We start from the raw sequence: 17,408 nt of genomic DNA on the forward strand, positions 1-17,408 counted from the left end.
GGTGGATTTTGAATTAATGATCGTTGGGGGTTTTGAATTAATTAAAGGAAGAGAAAGCGAGAAAAGCAAAGCTTTGATCAACACCCCCCCCCCCCGCCCGCCCCGGGCTCGGGGGGTCTCGTTCCACGCTCGGCTCCCTGGGATTTCTCCTTTCCCAACTCTTTTTTTTTTCCCTTAAATAACCTCGGCTCAGCTCCTCGCCCACCCCTCACCCTCCCCCCGCCCCCCGTGGGGGGGTTTGGGGAGGTTTTAGGGGGGTTTTGGGTCATTAACCCCATTGAGCAAGTGGGGAAACTGAGGCACGGGGGAGTGGGGGGTCCCAGAGCCCCCAAACAGAGGCACGGGGGGGAGGTTCAGGAGGTTTTGGGGTGGGGTTTAGGGCGGGGGGGCTGCACCCCCGGGCCGTCCCTGCCGTGCCCCAGCAGCCCCAGCTCCTGACTGCTTTCGCTTTCCCCCGGCGGGCCCGGGGCGCGCCCCCCAAAATATTCACCCGCAGAGTCCCCCCCCAACACTGAGACCCCCCCCCAAAATCAGCTGGAGAAACCCCCCCGGTGAGGCTGGGTGGGGGGAGGACCCCAAACCCCCCTGTTGTGCCCTACAAAGTGAACAGGGCTTGGGGGATCCCCTTCTCCAGCCCGGCTGGGCACCCCCCGTTCCTCCCTGCACCCCCAAAATCCTGCTGTGGCACAAGGGCCGTGGTCACCCCCACCCTGGGGACCCCCGGGACCCCCCCAATTCCCAGCTGGCAGCACCAAAAGCTGGCACAGCTGCCAGGGGAGCAGGGAGCCCATCCCGGGCTCTGCAGGGCACCCCAAAAACACCAGGAAAAAACGAACCGGGACCCCCCAAAGCAGCACCACGGGAGCCTGGAGTCGGGGACCACGGAATGGGACCCCCCAAAATGTCCCAGGAGGAACCTGGAATTCGGGATGGCACCACGGAACCTCCAAAAGTGCCACTGCAGGAACCTGGAATTCGGGATGGCACCGAGCTGGCGTCACCCCCCGAGCCCCTGCATCGTTCACAGCACAAAAACTGCAAAATATTTCCCGATTTTGAGCCCAATTTGGATTTTTCCAGCTTCGCCCGTATCCTGCTCACCCCAAATATTGAACACCCCTAAATATTTTTCACCCCCCCAAATATTTTCCGACTGGATTTAGGTCCTTGGATTCCACATCCATCCCGTTCCGGGGCTGCCTCGTGCCGGGATAATTCCGGTGTCTCCCGCTTCCACTGGAGGCAGCTGCTGGACAGCGTGGCCAGCACATCCCTGGGAGAGCCACGGGCACATCCCAGAGCAGGAGGCAGCGCTCCCGGCCGGAATTCCGGCTCCAAAGGGATTAAAGGGGCACAACCGAGGAGAGAAACCGCCTGGAAATGTAAAGTGCCGTTTATTTATTTTTTTTTTTTTTCTCCCCCCCCCCCACCCATGATGAAAATATCGAGTTTAAAATAAAAAAATTAATTGCACCACCAAACTGCTCCATCCACGCTCTCCTCCTTCCTCCTCCTCCTCTCCTTTTCCTCCTCTTCCTCCTCCAAAACCCAGCACCAAAATCTATGGAAAATAGCCCGAAACTTGAGGAACCTTCCCTGCTTCCCACATAAAATAAGAGGCAAAATCCATCCCAATGAGCACCCCACGGCTCCAGGGTGGCTTGGCCGGGCGTGAGCTGAGCCAGCAAGCACAGACCCCTCAAACCTGGGGTGTTCCCCCCAAAACGGGGGTGTTCCCCCCAAAAAAACTGGGGTGTCCCCCCCTTGGGGGACGTGTTTGCCCTGTGGCTTGGCCCCAGGCAGGGCAGTGCCTTTGTCCTGTGCTGGAAAACAGGAAAGGAAAAGGGATGAGGGATTTGGGGTCAGCCAGCCCTGGCAGTTAATTCTGGGGGTCGCCGTGGTGGGAGCCAGGGCAGGCAGGGGGATGGCAGCTGCCAGCCTGACTGCGGGAAAAACAGCCAAAAAAAAAGAGGAAAACACCAAGAAATTCCCACCAAACTTCCCAAATCCTCGCTCAGGGGGGCTCAGGGCTTGCCAAGCCCAGGCAGGGGGAGGAGGGGAATGATTCACCCCAAAATCCCCGTGGTGGGAAGGGAGGGGTCCCAGCCTGGGGGGCTGCAGGGTCCGGGATGGGACAATCCAGGGACAGTGTGGGCTCGGGAGGAGGCGGCTCAGGGGGGGCTCACCCCGGCCAGGGGGCTCCAGCAGGGAATCCTGGAGCTCTGCCACGTCCACAATGGCTGAGGCCACCCCTGGGATGGGCTGGAGGCAGCCAGAGGGGGAAATCGGCAGCCTGGAGGGTTCCCTGCGCCCCGATGGATCAGGAGAGGGATCCTGATCCCGCCAGGAACTGCCGGGCTCTGCCCCCGCCTCTCCAGGGAAGGAAAATCCACTCTCCCCTCACCTGGAAAATCACTCTCCACCTCCCCTCGCCATTCCCATCCCAATCCCATCCCATCCCATCCCAATCCCCATCCCAATCCCCATCCCAATCCCCATCCCAATCCCGGCCCTGAACATCCAGCGTGGGACAAGGCCAGGCTTTAAAAGATCCGTTTAAAAAGCAGCCCAGGCAAAGCTGCTCTGTGTCCCCGGGCAGGGCTTCTCCACTCCTGATCCCCCTGATTCTCCATCCCAGAGAGAAAATCCGGCAGCAGGTGAAGCATCAGCTGCCCATCCCTCATCCCCCGCACCTCGCACCCCCCGTTACCTTCTTGTTTAACCCGAGTGAACACATCCCAAAAAAACCCAAAAAACAAACAACAAACCGAAAAAAACCCAACTAAACCCAAAATAAAGAAAAATCAACATAAGCAGCACCACAATTCCCAAATGTCAGGAGCTCCAGAGCTGGAGCAGAGGCCTGGAACATCCCCATATCCGAAGGGACCGACCCCACCGGGCATTCCCGAGGATGGAGACGCTGCCAGGGCCCGGAGCTTTGGGGCCGGGGCTTTGGCGCTGGGGCTGGGAGGAGGAGGAGGGAGGGGCAGTTCTGCGAGGAGGGAGGACGGGGAGCGGTGGCAGAGGCAGCAGTGCCAGCCGGGCTCACACGGCAGCTCGGGTGGGAGTGCTGGGCTGGTTCAGCCGCAGCGTCCGGCACAGCCAGCCCGCAAAATCCACCTCCTCCACCTCGGAGCGCTTGATGAACGTGTGGCTCTGCAAGCACAGGGAAAACACGGTCAGCAGCAGCCCCCAGGAGCATCCCACCTCCCAAAAAGCCAGCCCTGCGCTCTGGGATATGCCCTGGAGAGGAGGGAAGATCCTGGCGCAGGGAGAGAGGATTTGGGCAAAACATTTGCTCCTTGCAGCCCTCCCACCATCACAGGAATTCCTTCCCACTAACCCATCCAGCCCTGCCCTGTGGCACTGGAGCCATTCCCTGGCTCCTGTCCCTCCATCCCTTGTCCCTCTCCAGCTCTCCTGGAGCTCCTCAGGCCCTGAAGGGGCTCTGAGCTCTCCCTGGATCCTTCTCCTCTCCAGGTGAGCCCCCCCAGCTCTCCCAGCCCGGCTCCAGAGGGGCTCCAGCCCTGGAGCAGCTCCGGGGCCTCCTCTGGACTGGCTCCAGCAGCTCCAGCTCCTCCTGATGTTGGAGCAGAGCTGGAGCAGCTCTGCAGGTGGGGCCTCACCTGGACAGGGCAGGATCCCCTCCTTTCCCTGCTGCCCAGGGCTCAGCTGATCTCTGGGATGAGAGCACAGCTCGGATCCAGCCCCCAGCTGAGGAGCCAGGCCTGTCCCAGCAGAGCCTGGACTGGCTCCAGCCGAGATCCAGTGATGGGGTCCATCCCTCCCCTCTGCCCCCATCTGCCTCACCCTGGGAATTCCCAGCCTTTGGAGGGATGGGGTGGCAGCTGGTGCCACCCCAGTGCAGGAGCAAAATCCCCTCCCCACTCACCATCAGCATCTTCAGATCTGCTCGTTCTGCTGGGTTTTTAATTAAGCTGAAACGAGAAGAAGAGAGCGAAGCCAACGTGAGATTCCTTGTGGGAACGTGGGGATCAGGCTGGAGAAGCTGCAGCTTCACCCAAAGCCCCCCAGGATCCCGGGAGAGGCCCCAGCGCTGCCAGCTCAGCTCCCAGGGAGAGCTGCAGGATCCATCTCCTGCAGACTGCGGGGACAAACTGTGCCCTGCAGATGGAGAGAAGGCACCGAGGCTTGGCAGGAACCGGGCATTTCTGTAATATCCAATCTCTGCTTTACTGGGAGCTCTGGCAGCACCTTCAGGTGTCCCTGTGCCCACGGGGTGACTCAGCCCCGGGATCTGCTCCACTGTCCCCCCTCGCCAGGCTCAGATTCAGGAGGAGCTGGGATCCTGCTCTGCAGCCCCACAGATAAACTGCTTTTATCCCAAGCAGTCCCAGCACCAGGTGGGATCAGGCAGGGAGAGAGAGAGATCAGGCAGCTGCAGAGCTGTCAGGGAGCACGTCCAGGCCTCCACCTTCAGCCCCGAGATGAAATCCTTACCATTTATTTACAAACTCCTGGAAATCTTGCGTGAAGACTCCACTTGGCAGCTTGGGAGGCGGCTGTGGAGAGAGGAAAAGGGGTTCCTGCACCTCTGCTGTGTTACTGTGCCAGAAACCAGCGCCAGCTGCAGTGTCAGGGAGCTGTGCTCTACAGCCACTCTCATCCTCCTCATCCTCGCTGCTTTTCCAGCCAGGAAAATCCTTCCCTGCCATTCCTTCCCCTGCTGCTCCAGCTCACTCTGCACCTGGGAGACCCCACACTGAGCCCCAGGCAAAGGTGGGAAATCACCAAGCATCCCAATCCTAAACCCAACCTCAGAAATCCCAGCTCTGGCCGTGCCTGTGGCTGGTGAAACAATCCCAAAAAGAGAATTTTCCATCACCCTGGAAAGGGGAGCTGCCCTTTCCACTTGCTTGGGTGGGACAAGGGAGATGGCCTTAAGCTGGAGGAGGGAAGGTTTAGATGGGATTTTGGGAAGAAATTCCTCCCTGTGAGTCTGGGGAGGCCCTGGAATGGAATTCCCAGAGGAGCTGTGGCTGCCCCTGGATCCCTGGAAGTGCCCAAGGCCAGGCTGGAGCCCCTGGGGACAGGTCCCTGCCCATGACAGGGGTGGCACTGGATGAGCTTTAAGATCCTTCCAGCCCAAACCATCCTGGGATTCCCTGACTGAGCAAACATTCCCGATCCCACCCTGACTGGGCAGAGCAGGCACATCCCTGCGGAACCTCCGGGAATCCCGGCAGAGCCCCGGGAAAACCAACACCCACCTCGTTAACGATGTAATCCAGCAGCTCAAAGATGGCCATGGCAGGCCTGGTGTCCATCCCGTGGCCTGGGGGGTGACACAAACCACACAAACGGGGCTGAGAGGCTGCTCGGGGCTCAGTTTGGGGTGAAAAACACGACTTTGGGGACAGTTCTGCTGGGAGAGGCTGAGGCAACTCCCAGGGGAATTGAGTCATGGTTCAAGAGAAATCGAGTTCATTCCCAAATTGGATTTCCTTCGCCAGACCTCCAGTCCAGATTTATTTCCCAGCTTGGAATGTTTGGACAGCACCAGACCATCTACTCTGGCTGGCTGGCAGCGCTTCCAGAGCCTTCTGCTCCCAAGGAAACGGCTCCAGCAGAGGCTCCCTGGAATCCTGGTGCTGGTTGGTGCTTCCTTGAGAGCTCCCAGCAAAGCTCTTCCCAGAAAGAGCCCGACAGGAAGGTGCTGGCAAAGCCTGAGGAGCTGTGACAGTGTCCCTCAAAGCGCCCTGCCCACGGGAGCCCTGTTCCAGCCGTGCCCGCAGCACGGGGGGCTCAGCCCCTCGGGGGGACACGGGAGGCTCGAAGGAGCCCTGGGACTCTCCAGCAGATCCCAAATCCACGCGGAGGGCGCCCTCCCCGCGCTCCCAGCGGAGCCCCACAAACCTGTGGCGGATTTCCCTGCAAACATTCCCAGCACAGGCTCGTGGGGAGCGGCTCTCCCACCCCAACCCCGCTCATCCCCCATGGAAGCGTTGCTGCCGATGCACACCACAGCCCCTACCACTGACGGGGCGTCCTGGGGGCCTGGCCCGCGGCGAGATGCTGGGGGACTCTCCCTCCGCCCCGTCCACCACAGGACGGCCAAAAATTGCTTCCAGTTCCTTGGAGTCTGGCGGGGGGATTGGGTACCTTCCGATCGACAGCTCCACTAGGGACAGCCCCATGCTCCAGATGTCCGACTGCACCGAGTAGTGCGTGCCCTGCAGGCGCTCGGGCTGCGGGGAGAGCACACGGAGGCACTGGGAACGGGATAATGGGAACGGGGTAACGGCACTGGGAATGGGATAATGGGAACGGGATAACAGCACTGGGAATGGGATAATGGGAATGGGATAACAGCACTGGGAACGGGATAATGGGAACGGGATAATGGGAACGGGATAAGGGCACTGGGAACGGGATAAGGGCACTGGGAACGGGGATAAGGGCACTGGGAACAGGATAACAGCTCTAGGAATGGGATAAGGGCACTGGGAACGGGATAAGGGCACTGGGAATGGGATAACGGCACTGAGAATGGGGACATGGCATTGGGAATGGGATAAGGGCACTGGGAATGGGGATAAGGGCACTGGGAATGGGGATAAGGGCACTGGGAATGGGGATAAGGGCACTGGGAATGGGATAACAGCTCTAGGAATGGGATAAGGGCACTGGGAACGGGATAAGGGCACTGGGAATGGGGATAAGGGCACTGGGAACGGGATAACAGCTCTAGGAATGGGATAACAGCTCTAGGAATGGGATAAGGGCACTGGGAACGGGATAACGGGACTGGGAATGGGGATAACGGCACTCCCAGGCACTTGTGTTTGGGATCTGGAACATCCAGCAGGAATATCTATTTCCCTGTGTGTTGAAATCTAAGGAACTCAGCTTATCCATAAAAATGTTTTTTCCTGCTCACTGCTGTTAACACTCAAGAGGAACCAGAGGAGCAGAAAATCCACTCGAGGTTACGGCCATTAAGAGAAAAAATTAGAAATAAATCAATCCATGCAAGTCATCCCCACTGGCAGCTTTGAGGGAGCTTGGAGCCAGGGCTGGGAGCAGAGGGGACAGGAATTTTAAATAGCCCCTGTCTAACTATAACTGCACTGGAATAACCATTCCCAAAATACAGGAGCAGCTCAGACCTTCCCTGGGAGGGTGGGGAAAGCCCTGGCACAGGTTCCCAGAGAAGCAGCCCCTGGAGTGTCCAAGGCCAGGTTGGACACCAGGGCTTGGAGCAGCCTGGGACAGTGGGAGGTGTCCCTGAGAAGCAGAGGGGGATGGAGACAGCTGAGACAAACCCAAATCACCCAAAAACCCTGCCTGGAAGGAACTTACAGACATGTAGGACCGAGTTCCCACAAAGGAGTTGGCCATGGAGTCAATGAGCTGCCCGCTGACCCCGAAATCACAGAGCTTGATCTCCCCTCGGGAATTCACCAGGATGTTGGAGGGTTTCACATCTGGGAATGGTGAGAGAGAGGAGTGTGAAGGTGGCTCTGGGTGACACCTGGCACTCCAGACTGGGGTTTCCAGGGCCCTGCTCTCACCTCTGTGCATGATTTGGTGCTTCTCCCGCAGGTAGGCCAGGCCCCGCAGAACCTGGGAGGAATCCAAAGGCTGGCTGAGAGCAGAGCTGAGCGAAGAGCTTTGCCCTCAGCTCAAGGGGAGCTGCCCTGTGCTGTCCACATCCCACAGGGTTTGCAATTTGTCCCAAATTCCATCACAGATTTTGGGTGAACCACCCAATAAAGCTTCTCCCAAACCTCCTGGAGGTGAAGCCAACATTATCCAGAGGGGCTGGAGGTGGGGAAAAGGGTTGGGAATATTTCCCCTCTGCACTGGCCTCTCGGCCCAGGAAAGTGCAGGATTGGGAAACACAAAAAGCTTCCCAGGGCAGCCCAGGCTTTATTCCCCATCCCAAACCCCCGCTGGAAGCCTGAGCAGCCCCATCACTCACCGCTATACTGACTTTGCCCAGGATTTCCTCAGGAATTCTTTTGGCTTCTTTCAACACTTGATCCAAAGAGCCTCCATCCTGAAATAAATGGGAATGACCAACACAGCAATTCCCAGCAGGAAACCAAAGCAGCTGGATGTACAGGGGAGCAGGTGGTGGGTGAGCAGCGTTGGGCACACTCCTTTTCCAGCCAAAACAACGGAGATCTGGTGATCTGAGCTCAAGTTTATCACTGAAAACTGTTTTTTTAACAGCTCTGCTTCTTGCTGTTGTTTCCTCCCATCAGTGGAAATGCCAAGATGATTTGGAGGAGAAATAACATCGTTCTCCACCAGAAACAACAGAAGATGTTCACTGAGCCTCTCAGCAGGCTCTGCAGAGCAGTGGCTTGGCAACATTTCCGTTTGGCCAAACCCCAAACCTCTGCTTCCGCTTCCCAAAAGTCGCTGTCTCCCTCATTCCGAGGCCTGAGCGGGAATGTGTGGCTCCCACCAGGAGCTGAGCGGCCAGAGCAGGGAGCTGGCAGGGAGAGGGGACTTGGGAGGCTGCAGGGAGGGCCCTCACCATGTGCTCCATGCAGATGGAGATCTCCCCATCGCTGTAGAAGGCTCCGTAAAAGCCCACGATGTAGGGGGAGTTGCACTCGTGCAGCACCTGCAGCTCCCGGATGATCTGGTTCCTGATGGCTGGTTTGATTTCCAGATGGATCAGCTGCCAAGAGAGAGCACGGGCAAGGTGTGAGTCCTGCAGCGAGAGAGAGCTGAGGGGGAAGGAACATCATCTGGGGATCTTGGGGAAGGAACATCATCTGGGGATCTTGGGGAAGGAACATTGTCTGGGGATCTTGGGGAAGGAACATTGTCTGGGGATCTTTGGGAAGGAACATCGTCTGGGGATCTCTGGGAAGGAACATCGTCTGGGGATCTTGGGGAAGGAACATCATCTGGGGATCTCTGGGAAGGAACATCATCTGGGGATCTTGGGGAAGGAACATCATCTGGGGATCTTGGGGAAGGAACATCATCTGGGGATCTTTGGGAAGGAACATCATCTGGGGATCTCTGGGAAGGAACATCATCTGGGGATCTTGGGGAAGGAACATCGTCTGGGGATCTTGGGGAAGGAACATCGTCTGGGGATCTCTGGGTAGAAAGGAGATCCTCAGGAGAGGCACAGCCCTGCAGAGGAATCTTTGCCATTTGCACACTAATATAAAGTGCCAGGACACAGGGAATGGCTTCCCACTGGCAAAGGGCAGGGTTAGCTGGGATATTGGGAATAAACCCTGGGAGGGGATGAGGCCCTGGCACAGGGTGCCCAGAGCAGCTGTGGCCGCCCCTGGATCCCTGGCAGTGCCCAAGGCCAGGCTGGACGGGGTTTGGAGCAGCCTGGGACAGGGGAAGGTGTCCCTGCCATGGCAGGGGCGGCACTGGGTGGGATTTGAGGCTTCTCCAACCCCATCCATTCCATGCTGAGGGCAGAGCTCTGTGCTGCCTCAGCCACGGAAGGCGCCGGGATTGCACCGGACACGGGCGGAAAGACGAGTCAGAAGTTTGATCTCAGCCCCTCTGAGTCAGCAGCCAGGAACATTTTCACAAGCTCTGGAGGTGGTGTAAGAAGGTGCTCCGAGATCAAGGAAACCACAGAAGAGGAAAAGCCCCTGTGAGGGCTCTGCACAAGAACGAGCAGCGGCTTCTGGGGCTCCACGTGGGGTCAGAGCAGAGTGGGGAGGGGAACACCCTGCGCTGGTGAAAGCTGGCCCTGCCATGGAACTGCATGAGCTGTAAGGCCCCTTCCAAGCCAAACCATTCCACCATTCCATGAATCCCAAGAGCAGGAGGGAGGAGAGACTCTGGGGAGGCCGAGGAGTGGTTGTGCTGCTCCTGCCAAGCACAGCCTCTCCCAGCAGGCAGATGAAGCAGCTCCTGATTTTCTACTCTGTGGCACCACAGTGGATGTTCCCAATGGAGCCTGAGAGGAACCTCTGTCCCTGCTTGGAATGACCTTGGGCTGTGTTAAATGGGACTGAGGGATGTGTGTGCCAAAGCCATCCTTCCCACTGCCACTTCCAGCCCTCCTCAGCCACAACCTGCAATCCTCAGGAGATCCAATTCCAGTCCTGTCGTCCATCAGAACTGGGAAAAAAATAAATTCCTGTTTTCCAGAGCCCAGGGATCTGTCACTGGGAGTGCAGCCTCTCCCAAAGGAGCCAGCTCCATGTAGAACCCATCTGGGAGCAGCCAGGACTCCGCTCCTGACCCAGGTGAGGTGGTGAAGGTGCAAATGCAGAGAATCCAACCAAATCCAGCCCTCCCGGAGCCAGGGAGAGCCCCAGATGCTCCCCAGCATTCCCAGTCCCTCGTTACCTTCCGTGCCATAATGAGCCCTGAGGGTTTGTGCTGCACTTTGGTGACCACCCCACCATTGCCAGCGCCCAGCTCCGAGATCCTCTCGAAGTCATCGTCCTTCAGCTCCCCCACTTTGGCTTTCTGAGTCAGGAAGGCTTCCAGGCGCTTCTTCTGCTGCTCATCCAGCTCCAGCTCCTCCAGCTTCTTCTGCAGGTCCACCAGGTTAGCCCTGGACAGGGGAGGAGGAGGCGGGAGATGCTCAGCACCAGGGAAAGGAGGGGTTTGTTTTTAGGAAAGTGGAGGGAAATGATGGAAAAGCATCCCCTGCCATGTCCCGAGGCCCTGACCACGGGATCAGCTGCCCAGCACACACAGCCCCTCTGGAGAGGAGCTTTGGAGCAGTCAGGTGTTTTGGGAGAGCCAAGGAACAGGAAAAATCCTTTGGCCCTTAGAGAGGCAGCACCAGACGCCGCTCCCTGTCCCGGGGAGCCGAGCTTGGCTTCGGCTGTGTAACGTGAGAAGGGCTTTCCATGGGGTCCAGCAGCTCCGTTACACCCCCCACCCCAAATCCTGAGCACAAAGGGGGTCTGTGCTCCCCCAGCACCTGCTGCCGAGTCCCCACCGCCTGTGCCAGCCCCAGCTGCTCCGTCCCAGTTGCTGCCACCCCCTTGTCCCCCCTCACCCACACCCAGGGGGAGGTGAGGGAGGGTCTCACCCCATCCCTTCCACCCGGCACCGCCATGTACCCCCCTCCACCACCACCTCCCACCCCACCACCACCTGCCAAGCCCCCTCTGCTGCCCCAGGGCCCCCCCAGACCCCGGGTTCCCATCCCAGCTCCAGCCCGGCTCTCCAGGCCCGGTTCCCTCCCTCCTGCGCCCCCCGGCCTCAGCAGCCCCTGCAACCCGGGGGGCCAGAGCAGCCTCCCCCTGCCCATCCCATCCCCATCCCAACCTCACCCTCCTGCCCGCCTCTGCCTCCCTGACCCCTTTCCTGCCCCACACACCCGGGCCGGGCCCATCCAGCCCCCCAGGCCTGTCCGGATCCCCCGGACCTGTCCCGATTCCCCCAGGTCCCCCCCTCAGCCCTTCCTAGGCCTCCCCAAACCTGTCCCGGCTCCTCCAGGCCTTCCCTGGCCCTCCTCAAGCCCCGTGCCCGCCGTGCCCCGGCTCCCCCAGGCCCGGTGCCCGCTCTGTCCCGGCCTCCCCGGTCTGCCCAGGCCCGGTGTCCCCCCGAGGCCCGGTGTCCCCCCGGGCCCCGCGTCCCCCCCAGGCCCAGCCCCGCTGCCGGGGCGGTCCCGGCCGGGCCTGACTCACTCTGCGGAGCCGTCGGGGCTGGGCCCCTCGGCGGCGCTGGGGGCGATGTTGAGGGCGGGCAGCACCGGCTTCCTCTTGGCCGGCATGGCCGGGCCGGGCCGCGCCTGCGGGGCCGGGGGGGCGCGGCCGGGCGCGGGGGCGCGCGGGGGCGGGGCCGGGGCGGGGCCAGCGCGGGCCAATCGGGGCGGGGCCGGGCCTGGGGGCGGGGCCGGGGCCGGTACCGGGGAGGGGGCCGGAACCGGGGCGGGGTCCAAGGGCGGGGCCACGGTCAGGACTATGGAGGCGGGACCGGGAGCTCCATGAGGCGGGACCGGAGGCTCCGTGGGGCGGGACCGGGAGCTTCGAGGGGCGGGAGCAGAACGCCCGGGGGGCGGGGTCTCATACATTCACAAGGAGGGGGCCCGGGAAGAGCGAGTGGCGGGGCGGAGTCTCGCGAGATCTCGCTGAGGGGGAGAAGGCGGTGGGCCTGTGGCGGAGGTGCCCCCCGAGGGGCACGGGCTGTGTGGATGAAGCGTTAATTAAATTATCACTAATTAGTGATGCAGAAACGGGCAGCAGTCCTCCAGCCGCAGTCTGCTCTGTTCATCCCGTTCCGTGCCTGATCCCATGCCCGAGACCCCCGAGGCTCATCATGAGGGGCCCCGAGCGGCCCCGGGTGGCGGCACCGGGCGGGCGCCCTTTGCCCGGTCCCGGCGGGGCCATAAAGCAGGGAGCAGCCGCCGTCTGCTCGGGCAGAGGCCGTGGGGCGGCCGATAAGGGGCCGTGGCCTTGTCCCCGCGCCACGCCTGGGGCACACGGAGCCTTAGTCAGCGGTGTCCCCTCCCTGTGCCCGGGATGCCGAGGACCCGGGAGTCCCGGCACCTGCTGCGCTGGGATTCACTGAGGGGTGCTGGTGTTGTGCTGCCACCCCTCACTGCAGGGGATGAGGCTTTGGCACAGCCACACCCGTGTGCGGCCCCAGACAGCCGTGAGGGACTCGTGGAATAACCCCAGGATGGTGTGGGTTGGGATGGATCTTAAACACATCCCATTCCATGGGATGGATCTTAAACACACCTTCCTCTGTGCCAAGGTGCTCTGAACCCTGTCCAGCCCGGCCTTGGGCACTGCCAGGGACCCAGGGGCAGCCACAGCTGCTCTGGGCACCTGTGCCAGGGCCTCACCTCCCTCACAGGGAACAATTCCTTCCCTCCATCCATCCCTGCTCTCTGGCAGTGCGAAGCCATTCCCTGTGTCCTGTCCGTGCATCCCTCATCAATGGTCTCTCTCCAGGGAGAGCCACAGGCCACCAAGGCTTTTTTGGATGAGCCATCAGTGGTAGAGTCCAAGCCAACGTTCCCGGATATCGCCCTCAGCGCACATCGAATGTGATTAATGCCGAGATACCTGAAAAAAGGGAAACTGTCCCCAAAAGTGGGTGAAGGTTCATGGACAATTATAGCACCTGGACTTCGCCCGGCAGCCCCGGCCCCTCCTGCCCCTCTTGGCAGAGGAGCACAAAAACATTTGGCTAATGAGTTATGGGTCCAGCCCCGGGGCGGCCCTGCCATCACACCCCGACAGCCCCAATCAGGGCTGGGACATTTTGCAATCTGGGATATTATTTCTGTGCAGTTGGAGTTTAAACTTTGCCACTTGAGTCAGGAGGAGGAAGAGGAGGAGGGTGAAGGCCGGGCTTGTCCCCTGCGCTCCCGTGTGTGCTCAGAGAGGGTTGAGAGGACAATCCATGGCATCTCACTCAGGTATGTCCTGACTGCCACCGCTCAGCGAGATCCCATGGGGACATCAGGATTCACTGAGAGGATGAGGGTGAAGCACAGGGTGCAATAAAGCCCCGTGTCCACCTTGGCCAGACAAATGTCAAGTACTGACAGCTGTCCCCAGCTGGCTGGGAGGACATTTGAGTGGGTTGGTTGGGTGGTGGGTTGGTTGGTCAGTCAGTCAGAGATGACCGCTCAGTCTGTTGGTCAGTGGGCTGGTTGTTGGGTCAGTCCATCCATTGGTCACTTGGCCAGCAGGCTGACCATTTGGTGTGTCTCTTGATCAGTTCATTGACTGACAGTTGGTCAGTGGGTCAGCTGGCCAGGTAGTTGGGATGCCAGTTGGCTGATTGGCCACTTGGGCTACTGGTCAGCTGGCCCAGTGGCTGTCTCTGAGTCCAGAGTCTCAATCAGTGCCCAGGGTAGCAGTGAGGGACTGAGTCCCTTCCCTGGGGTAGCCGGTGGCCGCAGTCCCTTTCCCTCCACTTGCCACCCAAAATGATTAACCAGCTCTTCCAGCACAGTCACCTCCAGGAGGGAACCCCTGGCTGGGCTGCTCTGGGTGGAAAACAGGAGGATTTGGGAATTTCAGCTGCTGGAAGGAGAGGGGACACTGCCATACCTGGAGCCCCCACACCTGTAGGGCTTTTCCAGGGGGTGGCTGTGGGGGGCACAGTGGGGCCTGGGCTGGACAATGACCCTGCCACCCCGCAGCCATGGCCTCCAGTGTGGGCAGCCTCGAGAACCTGGACCTGCTGGATCTCCTCTTCGACTGCCAGGACTGGATCCTGCGTGGGGTGGAGCTGGGGACGCCGCCGGGAGCCTGGCCCCAGGACAGGGTGAGCCCCGAGCCCGGCCCGGCCCGGCCCTGCTGGGTCCCAGCCCGGGGATGCCACACGCTGGGGAATGGGTGCTCCCGGTGACGGTGCCGTGTCCCCACAGCGTGCTCCGGACAGCAAGGACCTCCTGAGCTCCGTCCTGGGCTCCGGGGACTCGGTGTCAGACTCGCCCAGCTGGTCCCCGGCCACCAGTGACAGCGGGGTGTCCGAGGACCCCCCCTCTGACCAGCACGACAGCCCCCCCCGGAGCTGTGACAGGGGTCCCCGAGAGGTCCTGTACCCCTACACCGACCCCTGCCAGGCCCAGCCCCCTCCGGCGGGCTCTGGGGTCCTGCACCCCGAGGTCTCCATCGACCTGGGTGAGCCACACTGGCAAGGGACCAGGCTGGGGACACTGGGGAGCTGAGAGCGGTGGAGGAGGTGGGGGGTTGTGAGGAAATGAAGGGAGCTGGGGGAAACTGGAAAGAACTGGGAGGTCTGGTGGGCTGGGGAGGAGATAGGGAGAGTGTGGAGAGCTTGGGAACTGGGGTGAGCTGGGCAGACTGGTGTTGGGGGCCTAGGGCAGGACCAAAGGGACAGTTTGGGGGCTTGGGGGGACAGAGTCAGGGGCAGCAAGTCACCCTGGTTCTGGGGCCATGACAGGGGGAGGGTCCTGAAGTGGAGACACTGGGGACATTGGGGACACAGCACTGCTGACAGCCCCACTCTGCCCTCACCCAGACATGTGGCACCCCGGGTTCTTCCTGGAAGAGAGCCAGGACGTGCCCGTGGTCCCCCCTCCTGCATCCTGTGCCCTCACCGTCAAGGACCTGCTGCTCTCCGGCAGCTCTGACAACGTGAGTCCCTGTCCCTGTGTCCCCAATGCCTTGTCCCTTCCTGGACCCTCATCATCCCCATTCCCAATCCTATCCCTCCCCATCCCCACACTTTTTCCCTTTCCCTTCCTGCTCCTTGTCTATGACCCCTGTCCCTTCCTGGCCCAAGGCACCTTCACCATGGTCCCAGAGGTGTCACCACTCCATGTTCCCACAGCAGCCACAGGCTCCTGGCTCCCTGCTCCAGCCCAGCCAGGGCCCCTTCCAGGAGCTGGTGCTGACGGAGGACGAGAAGAAGCTGCTGGTGAAGGAAGGGGTGACCCTGCCCACGCAGCTGCCCCTCACCAAGGTGGGTGCAGGACACCTGGGAAGGGTGTGGAGTGGGGGTCCCAGGCCTGCTGGCCCTGACCCCACCGTGTCTCCCCCAGTACGAGGAGCGGGTGCTGAAGAAGATCCGGAGGAAGATCCGGAACAAGCAGTCGGCTCAGGAGAGCCGCAAGAAGAAGAAGGAATACATTGATGGGCTGGAGAGCAGGTACAGAGCCCAGCCCCTCCCCTGGGCACGGTGACACACCGACCCCGGGGTGGCACCCTGGGCACTTCTCCTTGCCAGCCCTCCCATCCCGCTCTCCCTGCCCCAGGATGTCGGCGTGCACGGCCCAGAACCAGGAGCTGCAGAGGAAAGTCCTGCACCTGGAGAAGCAGAACTCGTAGGTGTTCCCAGGGTGGGATGGGGACAAGGTGAGGTGGGAAGTGTTGGGATGGGGGCTCATGGGCTCTCCCTGCTCCCAGATCCCTCCTGGAGCAGCTGAAGAAGCTCCAGGCCATGGTGGTTCAGTCGAGCAACAAGGCAGCACAGACAGGAACCTGCCTGGCGGTGAGTGGGGCCTCCACACCTGGGAGCCCTGGAAATGGGCTGGGAGGGAGGGATGATGGATGGATGGATGATGGATGGATGGATGGATGGATGGATGATGGATGGATGGATGGATGATGGATGGATGATGGATGGATGGATGGATGGATGGATGGATGGATGGATGGATGGATGGATGATGGATGATTGATGGATGATGGATGGATGGATGGATGGATGGATGGATGGATGGATGGATGGAGTCTCTCTCCCCTGCTGTGCTCAGTGATGTCCCCTCTGTCCCCAGGTCCTGCTGCTCTCCTTCACCCTCATTGTCTTCCCCTCCATCAGCCCCTTCGCCCCCAGCAAGACTGAGGCAAACGGTGACTTCAGACCTGTGCGAGGTGAGGGCTGGGCTGGGCTGTGCCAGGGCTGTGCTGGGCTGTTCTGAGCTGAGCCAGGGCTGGACAGACCCTCAGGGACCAGGCCCTGACCCTCTGGGGGCTCAGTTTTCTCCAGGTCCCTGCACAACGCCGCCGCCTCCCGCGTGGTTCACACCCAGCCCCAGGCCGGGGATGAGAAGCTCCCGGAGCCGCTGTGGTCGGAGGAGACGCCCGAGACCCTGCCCGAGGCGTTCCAGGGCACATTCCCGACACCGCCCGACAAAGGCTCCCTCCGGAATGACACGCGGGCATCGGCCCCCGAGGGGCTGAGCCGTGAGGACCACGGGGAAGCTGTGCCAGGGGATGGCACCGTGCCACAGCCGGGGCTGCCATCCCTGGCGTGGTCCAAGCCCAGGCACAGCCGGCCCGCGGTGCTGGAGCCGGCAGAGGAGCTTTAGGCAGAGCAGGGAGCACGGGGGTGCTGTGGGGTGCCAGCACCTCATCCCCTACAGGACAAGCCCTCGGGGGACCCCTCCAGGATCTGCCTCCGGATGCTGGCCCTGCTTGGCTTTGCTTGGATTCTGCGAACTGGGAAGAAGAGACCTGTTCCCACTGGCCTTACTGGGAGGGAAGGGACTGCTCCTGCCCTCCAGCACAGTGGGAGTTGTGGAAGGGACATGGGGTCAGTCAGGATGGAGCTGAAGAAGCAGGAGGGGCCCTGGTCTGGCTGGCTGCTGATGGTGCAACTGGTTGGTTTTGTTCTTGGTTTTGTTTTGGTCTTTGTTTTTGTAATTTTATTTTCATCTCTAAATATAAGATATTTTGGAAAAAATCCACTGGCGGTAGTTTAAGAGGGGATGATCCATGAGGTTTCAAGGAGCCCTGGGGCAGGGGGACCTCAAGCTGCCAGGAGGGGCCCAGGAGAGCGGGGACACACGGCCATGCCCAACCTGGAGCTTGTGGGGAGTCAGGGCAGCCTCCCACAGCTCCCATCCCTGAGTCCAGCTGGGATCCAGTGCCCTTCCATGACCAAGTGACGTGGAATTAGAGTCACCTTCCACTGTCCCAGGCTGCTCCAAGGCCTTGGACATTCCAGGGATCCAGAGGCAGCCACAGCTGCTCTGGGAATTCCATTCCAGGGCC

The 17,408-nt window shown here is 60.8% G+C and overlaps 2 protein-coding genes across 4 annotated transcripts; one reads left to right on the forward strand and one right to left on the reverse strand.

The window, feature by feature from the left end:
* Positions 1–1,375: 1,375 nt before the first annotated feature.
* Positions 1,376–11,751, reverse strand: MAP2K2 (mitogen-activated protein kinase kinase 2). Of its 2 annotated transcripts, none has more exons than XM_086862597.1 (11): positions 11,613–11,751; positions 10,315–10,525; positions 8,513–8,659; positions 7,949–8,026; positions 7,539–7,590; positions 7,327–7,451; positions 5,999–6,212; positions 5,235–5,299; positions 4,465–4,526; positions 3,896–3,941; positions 1,376–3,159 (listed from the first exon to the last, which is right to left on the reverse strand). In XM_086862597.1, exons 1-11 carry the CDS (start codon positions 11,696–11,698, stop codon positions 3,049–3,051), a joined length of 1,197 nt encoding a protein of 398 aa, XP_086718723.1. In that variant the 5' UTR covers positions 11,699–11,751; the 3' UTR covers positions 1,376–3,048. The 2 variants fall into 2 exon arrangements, with proteins under 2 accessions (XP_086718723.1, XP_086718722.1); XM_086862596.1 differs by having other exon boundaries at positions 5,999–6,236.
* Positions 11,752–11,834: 83 nt separating this feature from the next.
* CREB3L3 (cAMP responsive element binding protein 3 like 3) lies at positions 11,835–17,215 on the forward strand. Of its 2 annotated transcripts, none has more exons than XM_023942797.2 (10): positions 11,835–13,354; positions 14,087–14,211; positions 14,315–14,570; positions 14,932–15,047; positions 15,244–15,375; positions 15,455–15,561; positions 15,668–15,736; positions 15,819–15,903; positions 16,190–16,286; positions 16,392–17,215. In XM_023942797.2, exons 1-10 carry the CDS (start codon positions 13,339–13,341, stop codon positions 16,721–16,723), a joined length of 1,335 nt encoding a protein of 444 aa, XP_023798565.2. In that variant the 5' UTR covers positions 11,835–13,338; the 3' UTR covers positions 16,724–17,215. The 2 variants fall into 2 exon arrangements, with proteins under 2 accessions (XP_023798565.2, XP_023798566.2); XM_023942798.2 differs by having other exon boundaries at positions 11,847–13,354; positions 15,247–15,375.
* The last annotated feature ends 193 nt before the right edge of the window (positions 17,216–17,408 follow it).

This window comes from Cyanistes caeruleus, chromosome 25, assembly GCF_971803275.1.
Source record: "Cyanistes caeruleus chromosome 25, bCyaCae1.hap1.1, whole genome shotgun sequence".
Lineage (NCBI taxonomy): Eukaryota > Metazoa > Chordata > Aves > Passeriformes > Paridae > Cyanistes > Cyanistes caeruleus.

Coding starts and splice junctions, on each gene's coding strand:
- CREB3L3 (XM_023942797.2), top strand. Junction 14,212..14,314: donor GAGCCTGGCCCCAGGACAGG/GTGAGCCCCGAG, acceptor GTGTCCCCACAG/CGTGCTCCGGACAGCAAGGA. Junction 16,287..16,391: donor TGACTTCAGACCTGTGCGAG/GTGAGGGCTGGG, acceptor CTGGGGGCTCAG/TTTTCTCCAGGTCCCTGCAC.
- MAP2K2 (XM_086862596.1), bottom strand. CDS start 11,698: ATGCCGGCCAAGAGGAAGCCGGTGCTGCCCGCCCTCAACATCGCCCCC. Junction 8,027..8,512: donor CCATCTGCATGGAGCACATG/GTGAGGGCCCTC, acceptor CATTTATTTCAG/GATGGAGGCTCTTTGGATCA. Junction 7,452..7,538: donor GCACCAAATCATGCACAGAG/GTGAGAGCAGGG, acceptor CACCATTCCCAG/ATGTGAAACCCTCCAACATC.